At 51.0% G+C, this 19065-nt stretch overlaps 1 protein-coding gene across 1 annotated transcript in view; it reads left to right on the top strand.

The window, feature by feature from the left end:
- SYNDIG1 (synapse differentiation inducing 1) overlaps positions 1 to 19065 on the top strand; it is a 56466-nt gene that overhangs the window by 11445 nt on the left and 25956 nt on the right. The window contains exon 2 of the mRNA XM_055430984.2: positions 11309 to 11446. Within this exon, the coding sequence (XP_055286959.1) occupies positions 11309 to 11446 (138 nt within the window). The remainder of the gene's footprint in view (positions 1 to 11308; positions 11447 to 19065) is intronic.

Below are 19065 nucleotides of genomic sequence, written 5' to 3'. Positions count from 1 at the left end.
TCTGCATTTCTGACACCTTCCAGTGAGGCCGATGCTGCCACCCCTTGACCACACTGTGAGCAGTGAGGGCAGAGAACACCACTGCTCAGTAGTCCAGGCAACTTCTAAGCCACTTCATTGAGAAGCTACAAGAAGGTTTCTCTTGCTAAAGAGGGGCTGCCCCCAGTGCCCCCTTGGGATGCCTGCGGATGCCTCTCTCCTTCTTCTAAAGAGGGCCTTTAACCCATCGACAAGGCTCACCCCTTGAGCTCCCTGTCCCAGGACCCCACTCTTCCCAGTAAGGCATCACTTGACCCTCCGCATCATCCTGGTCACTCTGGATCCTTCTTGAGATAAGGTGAGAAGTAGATCACCCAGAGGTGATCTATGCAGTGTGGGGCAGATGGGAGCTCCTGCCCCTCCTTCTAGAACCTCCCTCCCCAAGGCCTGCTGGTGCTGCCAGGCCTTTGGCGTCCAGGTGGCACCGGCCTCACTCGCTGCCTCTGCCCAGGCACCTCCTCCCCAGACTCTTCCCACAAGTCCTCGCTGCCTCATGCTTAGCCTCAGGGGGCAGTGAGGATGGCTAAGAATCCTCTTCATGTGTCTTCTAGAAATGTACCAATGAACTGGTACAGCCTCACAGAGGAGGCAGCTAAGCTCCTTGCTGGGCAGATGCCAGTGGCTCGGGCAGGGTCCTGGCATCGGGCAGTGTCCACTGGAGGTCAGTGTGTTCCTAAGGGGCTCACGGCTCTGTCCTCTGTTCCAGCTGGAACTACCCACCCCCCTCCCTGGAACTGCCCACCCCCCCGTCTGCTGTCCTTGGCGCGGGCTAGGGGTCAGGTGTGAGAATGGCAGACAGGAGAATGTCAGACAGGAGGCTGACCTCTGATCCACCAACTCTGAGTCCCTTCTCACAACACTCAGGGTCCACCTGGCCAGCAGGACGTTTGCATTTGGGAGGCAAAAGCTAAGGGAAGGATGCCAGGGACTTGGAGGAGAGTGTGGAAGGAGCCAGCTGCCGCATCAAGGAGAGAACAGATGCCTCCCCAAATAGGAGATACAAATGGCAAATAAGCATGCAGAGATGTCCACATCACCACCTCCAAAGAAGTGCGAACTAAAGCCAGCACAATCAAGCCCTGCACAGAGAGTTGGAGGGCAGGACGCCGGGAACCGACAACTACCACGTGCCATGAGGATGCAGAAGCCAGTCGGCTTCCCCGGAAGACAGTTGATCGTTTTCCTATAAAGTTAAACACCGTGTGACCCAGCAACCCCATTCCTGGTATTTAAAGACACGAATTCTATGTTCAAGCAGAAACTTGCACGAGTGTGTCACAGCTTTTATTAGTAAGAATCAAAAACTGAAAATAAAAAGCCTTCGGTGGACGAACGGATGAACACACAGCGGCACTTCCTTATCGTGGAAAATCACTCGGGAATAAAACGGAGTGAACTGCTGACACCCCCGGCAGCCTGGGTGACCCTTGGGGCCTGGTGCTGAGGGGGCTGGTCAGGGGTCTTGCCCTGGGCAGAGCTGTGTCCTAGTTTAGGCTCTGGGCCACGCTTATGTAAGCGGTGCGGTCACAGATGTGGGGCTGCGTTCTATCTTTGCAGTCCCTCCAGGAACTCTGTTCTAGTTTTGACACTTTTATGTGAGTCTAAAATTGTTTCAAAGTGTGTGTGTGTATGTCTGTTTGTGTGTGTATACACATATACATCTCTGTGACCTAGACTTAGTTGAAGAGTTTTTAGATGTGACTGGGCTTTCCTGGTGGCTCAGAGGTTAAAGCGTCTGCCTGCAATGCGGGAGACCTGGGTTCGATCTCTGGGTCAGGAAGATCCCCTGGAGAAGGAAACGGCAACCCACTCCAGTATTCTTACCTGGAGAATCCCATGGACAGAGGAGCCTGGTGGGCTACAGTCCATGGGGTCGCAAAGAGTCAGACACGACTGAGCGACCTCACTTTCACACACAGACACAGTGAGTAAAATAATTTATTCATATACATACACACACATACTGTGCAAGGCCATCTTTAATGAATTTTAATATTCTATAATCTTCAAGCTAACTAAAATACAATTTAAATACATGCATTCCTTTCAATAAAGCGAAGTATTTCAGGACAGTAAAGAAACTTGGGAAATGAGTGATTTTTTTTTTATTTTATTTTTTAACTGAAGGATAATGGCTTTACAGAATTTTGTTGGATTCTGCAAAACATCAACATGAATCAGCCATTGCTGTTGTTCAGTCAGTCACTCAGTCGTGTCCAGCTCTTTGCAACCCCATGGACTGCAGCACACCAGGCCTCCCTGTCCATCACCAACTCCCAGAGCTTACTCAAACTCATGTCCATTGAGTCGGTGATGCCATCCAGCCATCTCGTCCTCTGTTGTCCCCTTCTCCTCCTGCCTTCAGTCTTTCCCAGCACCAGGGTCTGGGGAGGTATACATATGTCTCCTCCCTCTTGAACCTCCCTCTGGTAACTGATGACTTTGAACAGCCCAGCCAGGGCCTTGATATATGGCCATAGGTTTACTGTGGTGGGATCTTGCACAGAGGCATCCCTTGGTTTAGAAAATGCTCTCATTTTACAAACTAGGGGGCCCACCTGTGCCACAGGCGCACGCAGACATGCGGGGCAGTGGCCATACTCGGTGGCAAGGGGGTGAGGCACACCAGGTAGGCAGGCCCTGGGGTCCCTGCTCCTAGACAGATGGCTTTCTTGTTGCTGCAGAGGTGGGGCACGGAGCTCTGAGGACCTCACCCTGCACAGGGGCTGGCATCCTTGGCCAGTCCCTGATGCTACAAGAGGATGAAGGAGTCATTGAACAGGCAGGAGGTTCACAGTCAGCCTGTCCAGAGCACAACAGCTGTGGCCCCACTCCAGCCAGAGAGGCTTCTGGAGCCTGGCCAGGTGGGGGACCCAGGAGGGAGGGGGCAGCTGGGCTCTCAGAGGAAGGCCCTGTGGTTCTCACTGGCCCCTCCCGAGGCACAAGTAGCTCCTGCACTTCCTCAGGGTGCAGACCCTCTGTGGTGGGTGGGCAGACGGGTGAGGATGGTTGGATGATGCTGTGTTCCCACAGCTCATTCCCAGGAGGAATGCGCCCCACCTCTCTGGGCAGACAGACGGGTGAGGATGGCTGGATGGATGCGTGTCCCCATAGCTCGTTCCCAGGAGGTGAACGCTCCACAAGGGCCCCCGCTCCCTGCCCACCCTCCTCTCCTCTCAGTTGAGGACAGCGTCATCCTCGTGGGCCCAGGTGAGCTGTCCGCCACCAGGTTCACCTGGGAGCCCTTTGTCACTGGCCCCGAGGGTGGACATGCAGCCACCCGTCGTCTCGGTGACCCGGCTTTGTTCCAAGAGCTGCCTTGGGCTCCACACGTCTCCGAGCTCCTGAGAGAGCAGGTGTGTGACACTGACACGACTAAGTGGCTTCTCTGCAGAAACACGAAAAGGACAAACTTGATGAAACGCCAAATCACAGTGTAAAATGAATTATTCATGTGTCATAAAAAGAGTGAATTCGATATTTTTTTCATTTCCCCCCATAACTCTCACAGTGTTTCCATTAAAGTGTAATGAAGAAAAGAGGGTAAAGTGAATGCAATGCTTAATCCCCAAAAGAAAGAATTCAATTTAAAGTATAATTTTTTTCCTCCTAAAATGGCACGTGTGAGGGATTTTTTGACTTTTTATTTCCGAAATAATTTCAGACAGAAGAATTGCAAAAATGGTATGAAGAATCCCTATATGCTTGTCACCCGGTTTCCTTTGGTCTTAACCGTTTACCGTTGGGTGCTTTACCGTTCTCTCAATGTGCATATGTTTTCCTGAGCTCTTTGCAAGAAAGTATCAGACAAGATGTCCTTTTACCCCTAAATGGGCGAGGTATGTTTTCCAAAAACAAGTGAAATTATAAAAGTCAGGAAATTAAAATCATTCCAGTACTGTCATCTCATCTATAGACCTTATGTACATTTTTCCAGTTCTTTCAATATTGTCCTTATAGCAAAAATGGGGAAAAAATCAGACCCAGTTCAGGACCCAAACCTGCATTTTCTTGCTCTTCTCTTTTTGTCATTTTTGTTGTTTAGTTGCTAAGTCGTGTCTGACTGTGCAATGCCATGGACTGGCTTGTCTCTCCATGGGATTCTTCAGGCAGGAATACTGGAGTGGGTTGCCATTCCCTTCTCCAGGGCGTCTTCCCAACCCAGGGATCCAACCCATGTCTCCTCCTTGGCAGGTGGGTTCTTTACCACTGAGCCACCAGGGAAGCCCTGAGGCTGTTCTCTGATCTCCAGTTCAGTTCAGTTCAGTCGCTCAGTCACGTCTGACTCTTAGTGACCCCATGAATCACAGCATGCCAGGCGGCCCTGTCCATCAGCAACTCCCGGAGTTCACTCAAACTCATGTCCATCGAGTCAGTGATGCCATCCAGCCATCTCATTCTCTGTCGTCCCCTTCTCCTCCTGCCCCCAATCCCTCCCAGCATCAGAGTCTTTTCCAGTGAGTCAACTCTTCGTGTGTGGTGACCAAAGTATTGGAGCTTCAGCTTTAGCATCAGTCCTTCCAATGAATACCCAAGACTGATCTCCCTTAGAATGGACTGGTTGTCCTCTATAATCTGGAACCTTTCTTCTGCCAACACCTCATGTTCTTGACATGTTTTGAGAGTCCAGGTCAGTTGTTTCACAGGGGAGCCCTCCTTCTGGGTCATCTGGTGATTCCTGCTGGTTGGATTCAGGTGATGGTGCTGTGGGCAGGGCCCCCACGGGGAGACACCTGCCTCCACGTGTCCTGTTACCAGCGTGGCATGTCCGTGGGACACTTGACAAGCAGTGATTCCATCCCCCTTTGCAAGTGGCATCTGCCAGGTGTCTCCCAGCCAAGCAGCATTTCTCTGGAATTAATAAGCATCTTGCAGGGAGGTGCTATGTGAAGATGGAGCACCCCACTTGGCGCTAGTTGTTCACTTACTGGTTTTAACATTCTTTACAAGCTCCTAACCTCATGGCTCCTTCCGTCTTTGTTAGCTGGGCATTCATCCATGGGGTAGAGTTTCCCCTTCCCCCACATTTATTTTTTTACACATTTATTGCTTCATACAAACTGGACCATTGATTGTTACTTGATAGGTTCCTGTCCATCCTTACCGTATTCATGGTATGTTTATTCTCTTCATCACACATTAGACAGCAGGTGCCCCTTCTGGTTGGCTCTGTGTCCTTTTGACGCAATTCGTCATCTCTTACCCATTTTATCATTTCCTGTGCAGTGAGCTGTCCCAGGTCTGTTTTGGGTTTGTCAGCCCTGACCCTGAAATGGGTCATTTCTTCAAAGTGCCCCGATTCCACATATTGGAGAACCGTGTTTGGAAACTGATGTCTAGGCATAGGGTCGGCTCATCACCTGGGAGTGGGTGTGTTGTCCCAGGCTCTCTCCACAGACTGAACTGGAAGAAACGTGCAGCACATACATGCAGAAACACATCTATGTAACCGTGTGTGTATACGGACATACTTATTTTTTAATCTATTTATAGATAGATGGAAACTAACATCCTCAGTCTCATGCAGTCTGCTCACATCAGTATCACACACTCTTTTTTCAGCCGCTCTTTATCCCATGGGATGGACACCTCACTGTTTATGTAATCACTGTCCTTCGAATGAGCGTTTAGGTCATTCCCAATATTTTGTAATTACATACAAGGCTGCAATGAATAACCTTGAGCATGTGTATTTTTCTATTATCAGAGGTGAATCTTCAGGATAAATAACCTAGGAGTGAGATTATTGGGCCAAAATTCAGCACATATTTAATTGTGCTGCACATTGACAGATCTGCTTCCTAAGGTGGCACCAATTTGCATTCAACCAGCCTGTGTCCCCACAGCCTGACAGGATGGCTGGTTTAGGTAGAACATGGTATCTTCATGAGGTTTTACTTCTCCTTTCTTCAAGTGAGGATGGACATCATTCCACTTGGATGAGACGAGACCATCAGAGCACCCAGGCCAGGAATTTCAGACGCTGACCCTGCACTCATGTGACTCTGAGAGTCAAGTCCTAGTTCAAACCAATCCCAATCCATGGTGCCAAAGCTACCTTGGACTTTCCACCTGCAAAGAGTAGGGAACCCAGTGGATAACGTGTTATATCTCTCTGACAGGTGTAACATAAAGAGGAAGAAGAAGATCTAAAGGGATGACCATTGCTTTATGCTATTACATGAAACTCTTATGTGCAGAAAGTCACACATGAAGAAAATCATACTGGAAGGGAAGCTATGACAAACCTAGAGAGCATATTGTTTTTTACTTACAAAAGTTATATTTATACATCTAGTAGGTAAAGCAAATTACACCCACTTCAAAATACATATTTAAATACACATCTGAGTACCTTTCAAAAGGCAAGAAGTTTTTAAGAGAACTTCAATTTAACAAACAAAGCTAAATGGGGAGAATTTAAGTTTGCACTTGATGTGGTATTTAAACAAAATCAAAGGACTAAAACTCAGTATTTAGACAAAATATGCAGTTCACTAGTCACTAGGCAAAGAAAATGGCCCATGGCAGATGGCACACAGAATGTCCTCCAAAGAGATATCACTTTGCCGACAAAAGTCCGTCTAGTCAAAGCTACGGTTTTTCCAGTAGTCATGTATGGATGTGAGAGTTGGATTATAAAGAAGGCTGAGCACTGAAGAACTGATGCTTTCAAACTTTGGGGCTGAAGAAGACTCTTGACAGTCCCTGGACTGCAAGGAGATCAAACCGGTCAATCCTAAAGGAAATTAGTCCTGAACATTCATTGGAAGGACTGATACCGAAGCTGAAACTCCAATACTTTGGCCACCTGATGTGAAGAACTGACTCACTGGAAAAGACCCTGATGCTGGGAAAGATTGAAGGCAGGGGAAAGGGGATGACAGAGGAAGAGATGGTTGGGTGGCATCACTGAGTCAATGGACATGAGTTTGAGCACGCTCCAGGACATGGTGAAGGACAGAGAAATCTAGCAAGCTGCAGTCCGTGGGGTCGTAAAGAGTTGGACACAACTGAGTGACTGAACGACAACAACAGTAGACTCGGGGCAACGCCGCCATGCTGGTCTGTGTAAACATGCACACTGCGGGCTGTCTTAACCCTCCGTGGGTCAGACCCGCGTCTCAAGGAGTTCCAGTGCTGTGCTGAGTTCTGATCTGCTCCACTGGCTGCTCCTTGGGCCCCTGATGCAGTGTCTCCAAGTGGACCACATTCCCTGTGCTCCACGTGAGGATGAAGGACGGGGGAGCCCCACCTGTCAGCACGTCTGCTCCTTTGTAAGTTTCATCACCAATAACCTTGCTTCTTGTAGGAAAAACTAGAAATGCAAAAAGAAAGGAAAGAAAGATCACTGATGTGCCCCCTCATCTGGAAGCAGCTTAATTTCTGACATTTTGGAGGAAATATGATTTGTTCCACGTTCTTTCTTTCCCTCAGTTATTATAAACATCTTTCCAGGGCAGTGAATAAGCACCTACATCACCATTTTCCATGACTGTGTAGAAGTCCACATTGAGTCCTCTGTGATTTTGCTGTTTTGAAGCAGTGCTGTTGGGAGCACCATACAGACTTCACAGGAATTCCTGATTCCCAGTGTCTCCTGGCCTCTGCCTCCCAACCCAGGCCATGCAGAGATGCTCCCTCCCAGCAGACATGATCCCCCCAGCAGAGATGCTTCCCCCCAGCAGAGAAGGCCAGGGGATGAGGGGGCAGTGGGGGCCCAGGGAGCTAGTGTGGGGGTGAGGCCTTGAGAGAGATGAGTGACAAGGGGTGCAGCCCCCTGCACCCTTGCACCCTCGTGGCCATGCTCACAGGGCTGATACATGTCCAGCCGGGCTCTGTGATTATCCTATGAAATTTTCCCAAGGAAGAAACCTCAGGGGCGGAGAACCAGCTCTCTGCATGGAGGTCACGGCTGAAGGTGGACTGCCTGGCCATGGGGAGGGGGTCCAGACCTGCTCTGCCCGCTTGAAGCATCTGTTCCTCCAAGCACATGGACAGTGAACACCTTTAGATGCTTGCATCCTGCCTTGCAGATATTCTAATCTAATGACCCGTGAAGAGGATTTTCAGAAACAGTTGCTGTGTGTGGCTCATGCCTTGGTGGTGGCAGTTGTGTGTTTTCTCCTCTTGGTTTGTTGGTGTCCCTGTCACCCCCCCAGACTCCCACCCCCATCTGATGGCACAATGCCCAGGACCAGTTGTATCTACAGAACTGCTGTTGATGGGAGGGAGAATGTACAGAGAGCTGGGCTGGTTTTGTCTGCCCTGTAATTTATCTGAGTTTTTAAAAATCAATTCTAATCAAAATTGACTAGTTGTTTTGATGCCATGTAGCCACAACTTCGGAGAAGGCAATGGCAAGCCACTCCAGTACTCTTGCCTAGAAAATCCCATGGATGGAGGAGCCTGGTGGGCTGCGGTCCATGGGGTCGCTACGAGTCGGACGTGACTGAGCGACTTCACTTTCACTTTTCACTTTCACACATTGGAGAAGGAAATGGCAACCCACTCCAGTGTTCTTGCCTGGAGAATCCCAGGGACGGGGGAGCCTGGTGGGCTTCCGTCTATGGGGTCGCACAGAGTCGGACACGACTGAGGTGACTTAGCAGCAGCAGCAGCAGCCACAACTTTGTAGTTTACAGAAGTGGCTCCCTTATACTCTAAATAAAACTCTGTGAAGATTTTGAGGGGTGCCCCTTACATGGTTGTGTCATCAGAAGCTGTTTCCAGAGAGGGGAGTCGAGGCCCAGGCATCTCTGTGGGATCTGTGGTCACAGCTCGCACTGCACTGCTCTTCAGTTGGAAGACTCCCCAGTGGCCCCTCTGGCCACCCGCCTCCCCGTTGCCACCATGAAACTGAGCATTCAAGAAGTAATCATCAGAATCCCAGGGCAGAAGGGTGTGGAGAAGACACCCCAGCTTCAGACAAAAAGCCACTGAGGCCAGTAGGGTTGGCAGATGACCAGACCCTGGTGTTCAGACAGTGGGGAGCACAAGGTCTAGAGTGACCTGGCCAGCTGGCCAGTTCTGTGGTTTGGGGATATTGTAACCTCCCAGAGGCCAGGGTGTCTTTTGCCAAATAGAAATAACAGGAAAAATAGCCACAGCCACTATTTCCAGAGCTGCTGTGAGAATCCAGCCAGCCCACATATTTAAACTCATAGTAAACTAAAACAAAACCTAAGACCTCCACTGAAGCCCGAAGCCCGAACAAGTACCCGCAATCAGAGATGTCACACAGGCACCAGGATTCCCACCTGCATAGACTGACCTGTCACATGTCCCGCATCCTTTCTGGATCTGTCCTTCAACCCCATCCTCTGTGTCTCTCCTGGGCCCTCAGATCCTGCCCTAACTGTGGGGTCCCTTCCCCAGACCCCATGCAGAGGGCCATCAAGGGCAGTGTGGCAGTTCCAGCCCAGTGCTGAGGTTTCTGGAGACCCTATCTGGCCTCCCCATCCCGGATCGAGGGTTCTGACCTCCCTGCAGGGGGGCACATGTGTGTCTGCCACAGCCCGCAATCCCAGACCCCAGCATATGAGACGCCTCCCTGGGGCTGCTGGTTCCGCCTCTGCAGGAATGAGGATGGGTGATCCCCTTCTCTTTATTCTTTGGAAGGCAATGCTACAGAGGAAAGACAGGAGCTCTGCAAACCTGCCCCAGCGGAGGGGAAAGGGAGGGGTGCTGGGGACCCGAGGTGTGTGTGTGTGTGCATCTGGATGTGTGTTTGGGTGTGGTTGTGCATGTATGCATGCGTCTGTGTGTATCTGTATGTGTCTGCGTGTGTTTGTGTGTCTGTAACTGTGCGTATGTGTTTGTGTGTGTGTGCATGTATCTGTGTGTGTGTTTGCATGTACATGTGTCTGTGTCTTTATGTGTCTGCGTGTGTGTCTGTGTGTCTACATGTGTGTGTGTAACTGTGTGTCTGTGTGTCTCTGTATGTTCAGATGTGTGTTTGTGTGTGTGCATGTGTCCATGTGTATCTGTGTCTGTGTGTGTAACTGTGTGTTTGTGTGTGTGTGCAGGTGTCTGTGTGTGTCAATGTGTACGTTTGTATGTCCGTGTGTATAACTGTGTGCATGTGTTTGTGTGTGTTCAGATGTGTGTTTGTGTGTGTGCATGTGTTTGTGTATATCTGTATGTGTCTGTGTGTGTGTTTGTGTGTGTGTGCATGTGTCTGTATATCTGTATGTGTCTGTGTGTGTAACTTTGTGTGTGCATGTGTCTGTGTGTGTCTGTGTGTATGTTTGTGTGTGTAACTGTGCATGTTTGTGTGTGTATTTGTGTGTGTGCTTGTGTCTGTGTATATCTATGTGTCTGTGTATGTAACTGTGTGTGTTTGTGTGTGTGTGCATGTGTCTGTATGTGTGTCTGTGTATGTAACTGTGTGCATGTGTTTGTGTGTGTTCAGATGTGTGTTTGTGTGTGTGCATGTGTCTGTGTATATCTGTATGTGTCTGTGTGTGTGTTTGTGTGTGTGTGCATGTGTCTGTGTGTGTCTGTGTATATGTTTGTGTGTCCGTGTGTGTAACTGTGTGCATGTGTTTGTGTGTATGCTTGTGTCTGTGTATATCTATGTGTCTGTGTGTATTTGTGTCTATGTGTGTTTGCGTGCCTGTGTATGTGTTTGTGTGTGCACATGTGTCTATATGCGTGGAGGGCAACTGGGTGCTCTGTGGACAGTGTGTCACCTGCTCCCACCCTGGGGGGCCAAGGAGAAGGTCACTCCTTGCCATCGGGGTGAGCCCCTCCCTGTGTGCCTGTTTCTCCCCCAGACAAGACACAAACAGTTCAGCAGGAAGCTTCCTACACAGGCACAGTGGAGGCTCCAATTTGCAGTTTTATGTGCGTTTGATTAAGCAAAACAGGAGGGACACCGGGGCTCAAGACCAGGCCCATGACGTCCTTATTTAGGTCACAGTCTAAGGAAAGATGGGATTCAAGGCAGTGTCCTGGCCCCGACACCAGTCCTGCCTCAACCTGAAACCAGGCTGACGTCTTAGAACAAGAAGTGGACTCTACACCCCGCATGTGTGCTCCCCCAGCCCAATTCTCCAGTGGACACCCCGCTGTCCGCACCCCATCCCAGAGGTCCACTGGGCTGTGGGTTTGATCTCCCTGGAACAGCCCAGAGCCCGTCCTTGGGGTCCTTCTCTTCCTACGGGGGACGGCACTTGCCGGGCAGGCTTGCTGGGCCTGACCCTCGCGTCAGTGATGGTGGGAGACCCCTGCTGACCCTCGTCCTCCCATCCGTCTCTCCCGGCAGAGTGACTACTCCAGCGACACGGAGAGCGAGGACAACTTCCTCGTGATGCCCCCGCGGGACCACCTGGGCCTCAGCGTCTTCTCCATGCTCTGCTGCTTCTGGCCGCTGGGCATAGCCGCCTTCTACCTGTCCCACGAGGTAAGGCCTCCCGTTGGCCACACGTATGCGGCCGGTGCACCCAGGCTAGCGAGGACGGGGTGGGGGTGCTGCGGGGGGAACCTGGTCTCAGGGGCCCAACTTCACCCCAGCAGACCCGGGCCCATTCTCAGAGGGCGGCCGTGGGGAAAGCAGCACATTGGGATCCGGGCCTCCAAGCAGACAGTCGTGGGGTGCCAGCAGGACAGACCCTGTGTTGGGAGAGTCCATTGGGGGTGCTGGAACAGAGGTAAAGTGGGTTCTGTTTTCTTTGTGAAAGGCTCACACATAAAATAGGGTCCTGTGACATGGCGCCTGCGCACTCATCCCAAACAGCCTGTCTTGGCCAGTAACTGGGCCCTCTGTCCAGTGGCAAGGCTCTAAGAGAGTCAGTTCCTGGCCCTTTTTCATGGCAAACCTCCTCCTTGTGCCTTCATGGAGCCCAGGCTTTAAATACTTCCTCTGTGTTCCTGTCACTCAGAAATTATCTATGTTCCCATTCTTATTAATCAAAGGAAGACATGTACTTGTCAATTAAAGAGGGAGTTTCAGCCTCACCCGTAATCCCCACCAGATGGGGAGAAAGGCAGCCCCTTCTGTTGCTCCAGAGCCCACAGCATCCTCAAGGCACCTGGGGCTCCCTCTCCAGTGTCCGGGACTCTGGGACCGTCCAGCCAGGCCTTATGCTGGAAACGTTCATTCCTCTTGCTTTGAGAAGGACCCTGGCCTCTCACTTCTTGCCGTTGTCTGTCCCGATTCAGTGTGTTGGGTGAGAGTCCCCTTGTGTGCTCCTGTGTCCCCTGCCCCCCTTTCCTGATCCTACAAAGAGTGAGGAGGGAGGGGGGAATCCACTAGTGGCCCTCAAGGGCAGCCCCTCTTTGCAAGGAAACCAAGAGGCCCCAGAGGCCCTTCCAGGGGGGCGTGGCGCAGCCGCAGCTCTGAGATCTTGGTCCCAGAGGATGGACGAGTGTGGGGAGGGGTGATGGAGCCGTCCTACTTGGCCAGAGTTGTGCCCAGTGGTTGTTCCACATCCAGGTTTGGCCTGGAGGGTCCGTCTGAGCCTCTCTTTGGTGAGTTGGTTCTACACATGCCAGAGGCCCTTACACTGGGGTGCACAAACCCAGGCTGTAGAACTAGACTCCAGGCCATCAGGGCCCTGGGGGTGGTGAGTGGAGTGAGTGGCCATGGGTGCTGTGTGCGCCCAGGATTGGGACCCACAGTGGGACCTGGACAAAGGCACGTGGGCAGAAGGGGCCCCCAGAAGACCTCCGGCCTGGAGCCCACCGCTTGGTGTCAGTAGCACCCTGATCCTGTGCTCCTGCAATGCAAACAGGCAGGAGGGTTCCACCAGGTGAAGGAAGGTCCAGGAGGGTGGAGCCAAGGGAAGCCAGCTGTCTAGGAGCACAGGTGTGACGTCAGCGCCCCCTGCATCCAGAGTTGAAGGCAGGTGGCCCATTCCCAGCCTCCCGTCCTGGCCTGTGACTCACCCCATCCCCCACAGAGGGTGCCCTCCACACTAAAGCTGTGTTTTAATTGCCAAATTATAGGACGGGGCCAATATTTTTACTCTGCAAGTGGACATTGGTGTCACCTGCCAGCAGGGGCTGGGTGAGCCCTGGGTAAGCAGAGGTGGGGCCCAGGACAGGTCGCCTACAGACGATCAGGTCATTCCTGATCTTGGCTTCTCCCTGTCCCTGGGGAGGGTAGGGCAGGCATAGCATCTTTGTCTGAAAGATGATAAATACAACAAAAATCCAGCCACAATTGCAGAGACTGGCATTAGATCCTCCTTCTCGGGTTGGGAAGATCTCCTGGAGAAGGAACTGGCAACCCACTCCAGGACTCTTGCCTGGAGAATCCCACGGACAGAGGAGCCTGGTAGGCTACAGTCCATGGGGTTGTGAAGAGTCGGACGTGACTGAGCGACTTCACTTTCACTTTCACTTTCTCGGAGAGTAATGTTATCTTTCACACCTTAAGAACCTCCTAGACTCAGGCCTGAGCAGTCAGGATGTTTAATACCTTCCATGGAAAGGGTTCTGATCATATATTAACAGCAAATGAAATGCCGTCTCCGTGGAAGCTGCTGGCCACCTTCTTGGAGTGAAGAGCAAGTGTTTGGAGGCCTGTGGGATTGCCTTCACGCTTGGAACAAGAGGAGGGGCTCTGAGGTCCCCCGCTCTCAGCCCCTCTTCTCTTTGTGCTGTGAGTGTGGATTGCCCCTTAAGGAACATGGGTCCGTGGGAGCTTGTAGCTGAGACCCGGGCACTGCAGGCCCGGGAGGCAGGCAGCCCCAGGCACCAGCGCTCCAGCCCAGCCCTGAGGCCCCCGGGCCTTCTGTCCCTGCCTCTAAAGCCCGACTGCAGACACTGGAAATGGGAATTGTCAGCACACACCTGAGTTCCCAGGTGAAGGGACAGATGGACAGACGTGGGGTCTTTTCTCCAACAGATTTTATGATTTGAAAAAGGCCTTAAGTAGCAGTAACAGCAGTCAAAGTATCAGTGAGGTAGGCAGCATCTGCACCTGCTGGGTCCTGGTCCAGGTTAAACACCCTGCACCTGCCTTCTCGGGCAGTCCTGGCCAATAGCTTCAACAGCCTCAGCGGGGTTAGAAAGTCATGTTGTCTGGCCCCACTGACCTGCTCCATAAGAGCCACCAGGGTGGGGCGTGGAGCCTGCATTTGAACAAGCCCTCCCTCGCTCCTGATGCTGCTATAGTCTGAGCTGTTACACATGCACGTTCTTTCCAGAAGTCCATGACAGGGCGCTGCCCTCACATTGCTTGGTGGCTATGCGATCAGGGAGGGCAATGGTGTCCCAAGGCCAGACCTGGCTGGCAGTGGGCCTGACCCAGAGCCACCCCCAGAAGAGGCAGCGAGTTGGAACTGACAGTGTGGAGGACTCAGCATGGAGGCCCAAGTGTAGTATTTGTCCACAACTTCATTTATTCCAGTGCTAATCATTTGATCCAGCCCCCAGTATAGGCACGTTTTATACACCAAAGAGAGAGAGTGCTAGGTGTAGTTTTGGTTGGTCCACCAAGGGACCGATGCTGTGAGTGATGTTGAGGGTGGAGAGGAACCGAAATTTGCTGAGCGATGCTAGGATCTAGTTGATGTGCTCACTTTATCTTATTTAATCTTTGCAATGAGTCTGAAAGCTGGGAATTTATTATCCCTATTTAATAGATGAAAAAACTGAAGTTTCAAGGGATTAAATAATTTCCTGAAATCAGAGATGTAGCAAGTATGGTACATGATGCATATATCAATGTTTCTAACCCTCAAAATCAAATTTCCTGCAATATAACTTTTTTAAGACTTTTTTATTTTATTTTTTGGCCAAGAGGCATGCAGGTTACCCAGCCAGAGATGAAACCCACACCCCTGAAGTAGAAGCACAGAGTCTTAACCCCTGGACCACCAGGGAAGTCCCCTCCTTCCCCTCCTGCAGTATAACTTTGACTTTTATCTGCAAACAAAAAATAGAAGCACAGTTCTCCTGTCTAAATCCACTGTCCCCACTTGCTTGGAGTGTGTTACAGTGAGGAAAGGAACCCTTCTAGAAGGGACTGGGCATTTGCCTAGGCGTCTTCACCTGCATGGCAGGTTCGAGCTTGAGACTGGAGCTGGAAGACCCTTCCGTCCCCCCACCACCCAGAGGCCCTGAGTCTGGAGCCAAGGGAAGCCTGAGGGCTCCGTGCGCTGTGTCTGCCTCAGGCATTGTCTACATTTGAGCATTTATCATGTCCTGATTTCATTTCATTTCACAAAATGTTTCTTTCCTTTATTAACTGCACTATTATAGCAATAATTAAATGAGAAAAGGGAATTAAGAGCCAGATTATGAATTTTATGAATAGCGTCAGTGCTTAAAAGTATTATTTAATATTTCATAAAGAATCTGTAGCTGTCTGCTGCAGAAGACTTGTCGCGTCAGGAGAAGCAGAAATCTGTATTTGTCTCTTCCCTTAATTACTTATACAGAGAATGTGTTCCTCTTACAACAGGAATATTTTTAATTAGCAAACTGAAGGCTTGATTGAGGAACTTAGATTATCTGTCACCTGAGTTCCCGTTCCTTCTGGCACCAACTGGAACTCGCCCTGGCTTTTCAGGCTAGGGGTCAAGTGCACTGGGACATACAGAACGAAGCCCATCAGAGCCTCATTCAGACTCAGGGAGGTGGCACTGCCGTGTGAATATGGGTGGGAAGCCCCAGGCCCGGCCCTTCGAGGGGCTCGCATGTGTGTCTGATGCAAACACCTGCACACCCATTTTCTGTTTGGTCGTTTCATAAAGATGAACCATGTGGCTTATAAACGTGGTGTCTCCTGAGGGTGTCCAGACACAACCAGGAGGAGCTGCCATGACGAAGATCAAGTCAAGCCACCAAATACTCTGGGCACACGCCCTACTCAGGGCTATGGGAGCCAACATGAACCCCCCACCTCGGGCCCCCTGGAGGCAGTGCCAGCCTCCAAGCTGCCCACCAAGGAGGGGCTTCCATCAGTCATAGACTGAGGGCTCCCCACTGGAGGAAGCCACAAAGACAGAGGTGATTTGAGGGTCCAGGGAGGGCAGGGCAGGGCCCAAGAGCCCTGAACGCACACTTCTGTCGGTCTGTTAACTGAGGGTTTTAAATCAAAGGATAACGATGGGAAATAAAACAGGTGTCAGAGGGCACCACCCAGAAGCAAAACGCTCTGGAATAGTCAACTCAGAGCAGAAAATCCTTTCACAAGAAAGCAAGCAGATGCATGCATAAGGCACTGTAGGGCCTCCGTGGGTTTCTGCTTTGCACCCTGGGGGTTGCTGGAGACAGATGGAGGGAGACGGGGCCTTTCACCTCCCTCCGCCCCCACGTCAGCCAGGAACTTGGTTCCAATGGAGTCTTGACTGGCAGATGCCGCAGGCGTTTTGAGGAGCTGTCACCTGTCCGTCTCTAGCCATTCATCTCATCAGAGGGACCGGCATTTCCATGCTCTCCCAGCTAAACCCTGTCACAAACGAGGACAGGTTTTTGAAATGCTCTTGTTTGTTCAAAGCTGTGTGCTTGGAACAGGTGCATCACGTAAAACTGGACCCTGTGTCCTCCCTGCACTGAGTGCTGTGGTTTATAATCATCCACAGGTCTGGAGGTAATGTTTTATGTATGTCACCAGGTCCCTTTTTTGTCCTCAAGTTTGTTATTCCCGAATGCCTTCTGATTTATAGGAAGCTGAGTACCGCCGGTGACTGCATTGGTAAGTTCTAGCAGACTCGGAATTAGCACAAGACCCGGTTTCATATATGAGAGTCCCAGGTCCTCTAACAGAACTACCATCTGGTTCAGCAAGGCAACAAAGTACTGGCAACTAAGTACTAAAGCCATGAACCCTCTGGAGTCACAGAGAAGGACATGCCAAGACCCCCTTCCAGTCTCAGTAGGTGTGGAGAAGCAGGAGTGACCAGACAACCTGGGAAGGAAGATGCTACCAAGGGGCAGAAGGGGTGGGAAGGATTTGGACAGACCAACCTCTTCCCCGCAACCACCAAAGTTATGGTAAAGGAACTACTGGGGCTGCAAGAGTCCCACCAGGCCCGGGAATGGTGTTGACTTTGCAGAAGTGGAATGAAAACATGACTAGAAAGATAGCCTAATATATCAGACGGATATATTTTAGCCTGTATCTCCCCCTCCACCCCTCCCCCTCCACCCCTTTCTCTGTCTTCCTCTCTCCCTCCCTCCTCCCTGAGCTCTCCTCCTCCGTCGCTATCTCCATCTCTGTATGTATATTTAATATGCTGATTGTAGCTTCCGAGAGCTGTTTTGCAACTTCTGGATCTAAACAATTCTTTATAAATATTAATGATCCGGTGCAGCCAAGACAAACCAGATTTCTGATCTATTTTTCTTCCTCCGGGATGCATGCTGGAGTTGAGTCACTGATCTCAGCTTGTTTTGGTGGATAAATGAACAAACGCATCATGTCTGTTCCATTCCCTGGAGTAGGTTAGTTGAATTTTTTTTTTCAGTTATAGGATATGTATTGTCTCAGTAATTAGTGTCCTGATTTTGTGCTTATTTGTTCGGAGCAGAGAACCCTGTGTGTTGATTGTCCAAGGGCAGAGCGCATGCAGTGCCCGGCAGTCTGGAGTGAAAATCACAGCAGGTGTTACATTCTTCCCTCTGGCCTCATGCTCACCTCTGACTACACTGGCGAATGCATGATCTTTTTGCTCTGGGACGGTGTGTCGAAAGCTCTGAGGACATAGCCTCTAAAAGCAGGGCTGGTCTTTTCTTTCGCCTCTCTTCTGAGGCTGAGGCTCTGCATGGGTCCTGTGACAACTTGAGAAATAAACAAACTGAACAGCTGTGGTCTCAGGAGCTCTCGCCTCTGTGCAGTGGCCCGTGACCTCTGTGGCCCGGCTTGTGAAGGCTGAGTCCAGCCTGAACACATTCAGCCAAGAGGGCCCTGGTCTGTGACAGATACCAGTCTCGGCCAGGCCACTGAGCCATCTCACTGTCCGTAGCACGAACGGGCTGGACAGTACCTCCTGTGTCTGGACTCACGATACAGTGACGTCAGCAGGACATAGAAATCTGGGGGCCGTTGTGATGACTCACTGCTCAGTGAAGTCTGCTGAGTGGACTCTAGTGGGAATCAGGGCCATTGTTGGTACATCTCTGATGCTGTGATGTTGGCATTAGTGGAATTTAGCCTTTTGCACTGAGAGACCCCTCACTGGGCTGCCTCACCCAGGAGACCAGCTGTACATGGACGTTAAAGGTCCGGATGATGTTATACAGGTACCTCGGGCCTAGGAATTGGTGCAGCGAGAGGACGGGACCTCGGCCCCTGACTCAGGGTGGGGGTGGGGGTGCTGCTCTCAGCAGGGCTCCTCTTTTCTTGCTTCCTTGATGAGCTTTGGCATTTTCTGGTGCTTGAGAGTTGCATGAATCCCAGACACAGAGCTTTAGAGGATGCTGAATTTAGAGCTGGAAAATTACCTTGAGCACAGCACGTACTGTGACCTGCAGAGCATGTGTGCAGCGCTCCTCGTTCTTATTTTTCCTTCTCTCCTTTTAGACGGGGGATTCTTCATCCTTAACCTTTAATTTTATTTAAATTACAAATAAATAGGAAGGAGTCCTTGAAACAAAACTGCAGCCTGTGTTTACATGGGCCTAAGCTTTTTGCCTCACTGTCATGTCCATGCACATACAAGGGCAGGCTCGAAGGAGCCCTGTGTGCCCAGCCCAAGCCAGTTGGGGAGAGCGTGGGGCCAGGTGCCTTAAAAGTAAAGCAAAGATAAAGAAGCAGTGAGTTCTTAGGTGACGTGATGCAGGTGGCTTAGGGGTGCAAGATGCAGCAAGACGCGTAGGTGGAGAGTGTCCTTTAGAACTGGCCCTGCTCTGGGGGCAGAGAAATGCAGGTAGTGAATGTGGCCCTGGGCCCCTCGCATCCCACTTCTGGCACAGCTGGGGTTCTCCAGGAAGTTCCATGGTCTGGAGCCACTTTGGCCCATCTTAGTCCCAGGTGGATAGTGTCAAAGCCCCAGCAACTGCCCTTTCCATCCAAACTAAGTGAGGTGTTCAAAGCCAGCCTGAACCCCAAAATTTCCTCCTACCCACATT

This window comes from Moschus berezovskii, chromosome 15 (genome assembly GCF_049115385.1).
Source record: "Moschus berezovskii isolate FMDL1 chromosome 15, NW_MosBer_1.0, whole genome shotgun sequence".
In the NCBI taxonomy this organism is placed as follows: domain Eukaryota; kingdom Metazoa; phylum Chordata; class Mammalia; order Artiodactyla; family Moschidae; genus Moschus; species Moschus berezovskii.
The sequence above is the reverse complement of the archived record's forward strand: the minus strand, read 5'-3'. Positions and strand labels throughout refer to the sequence as shown.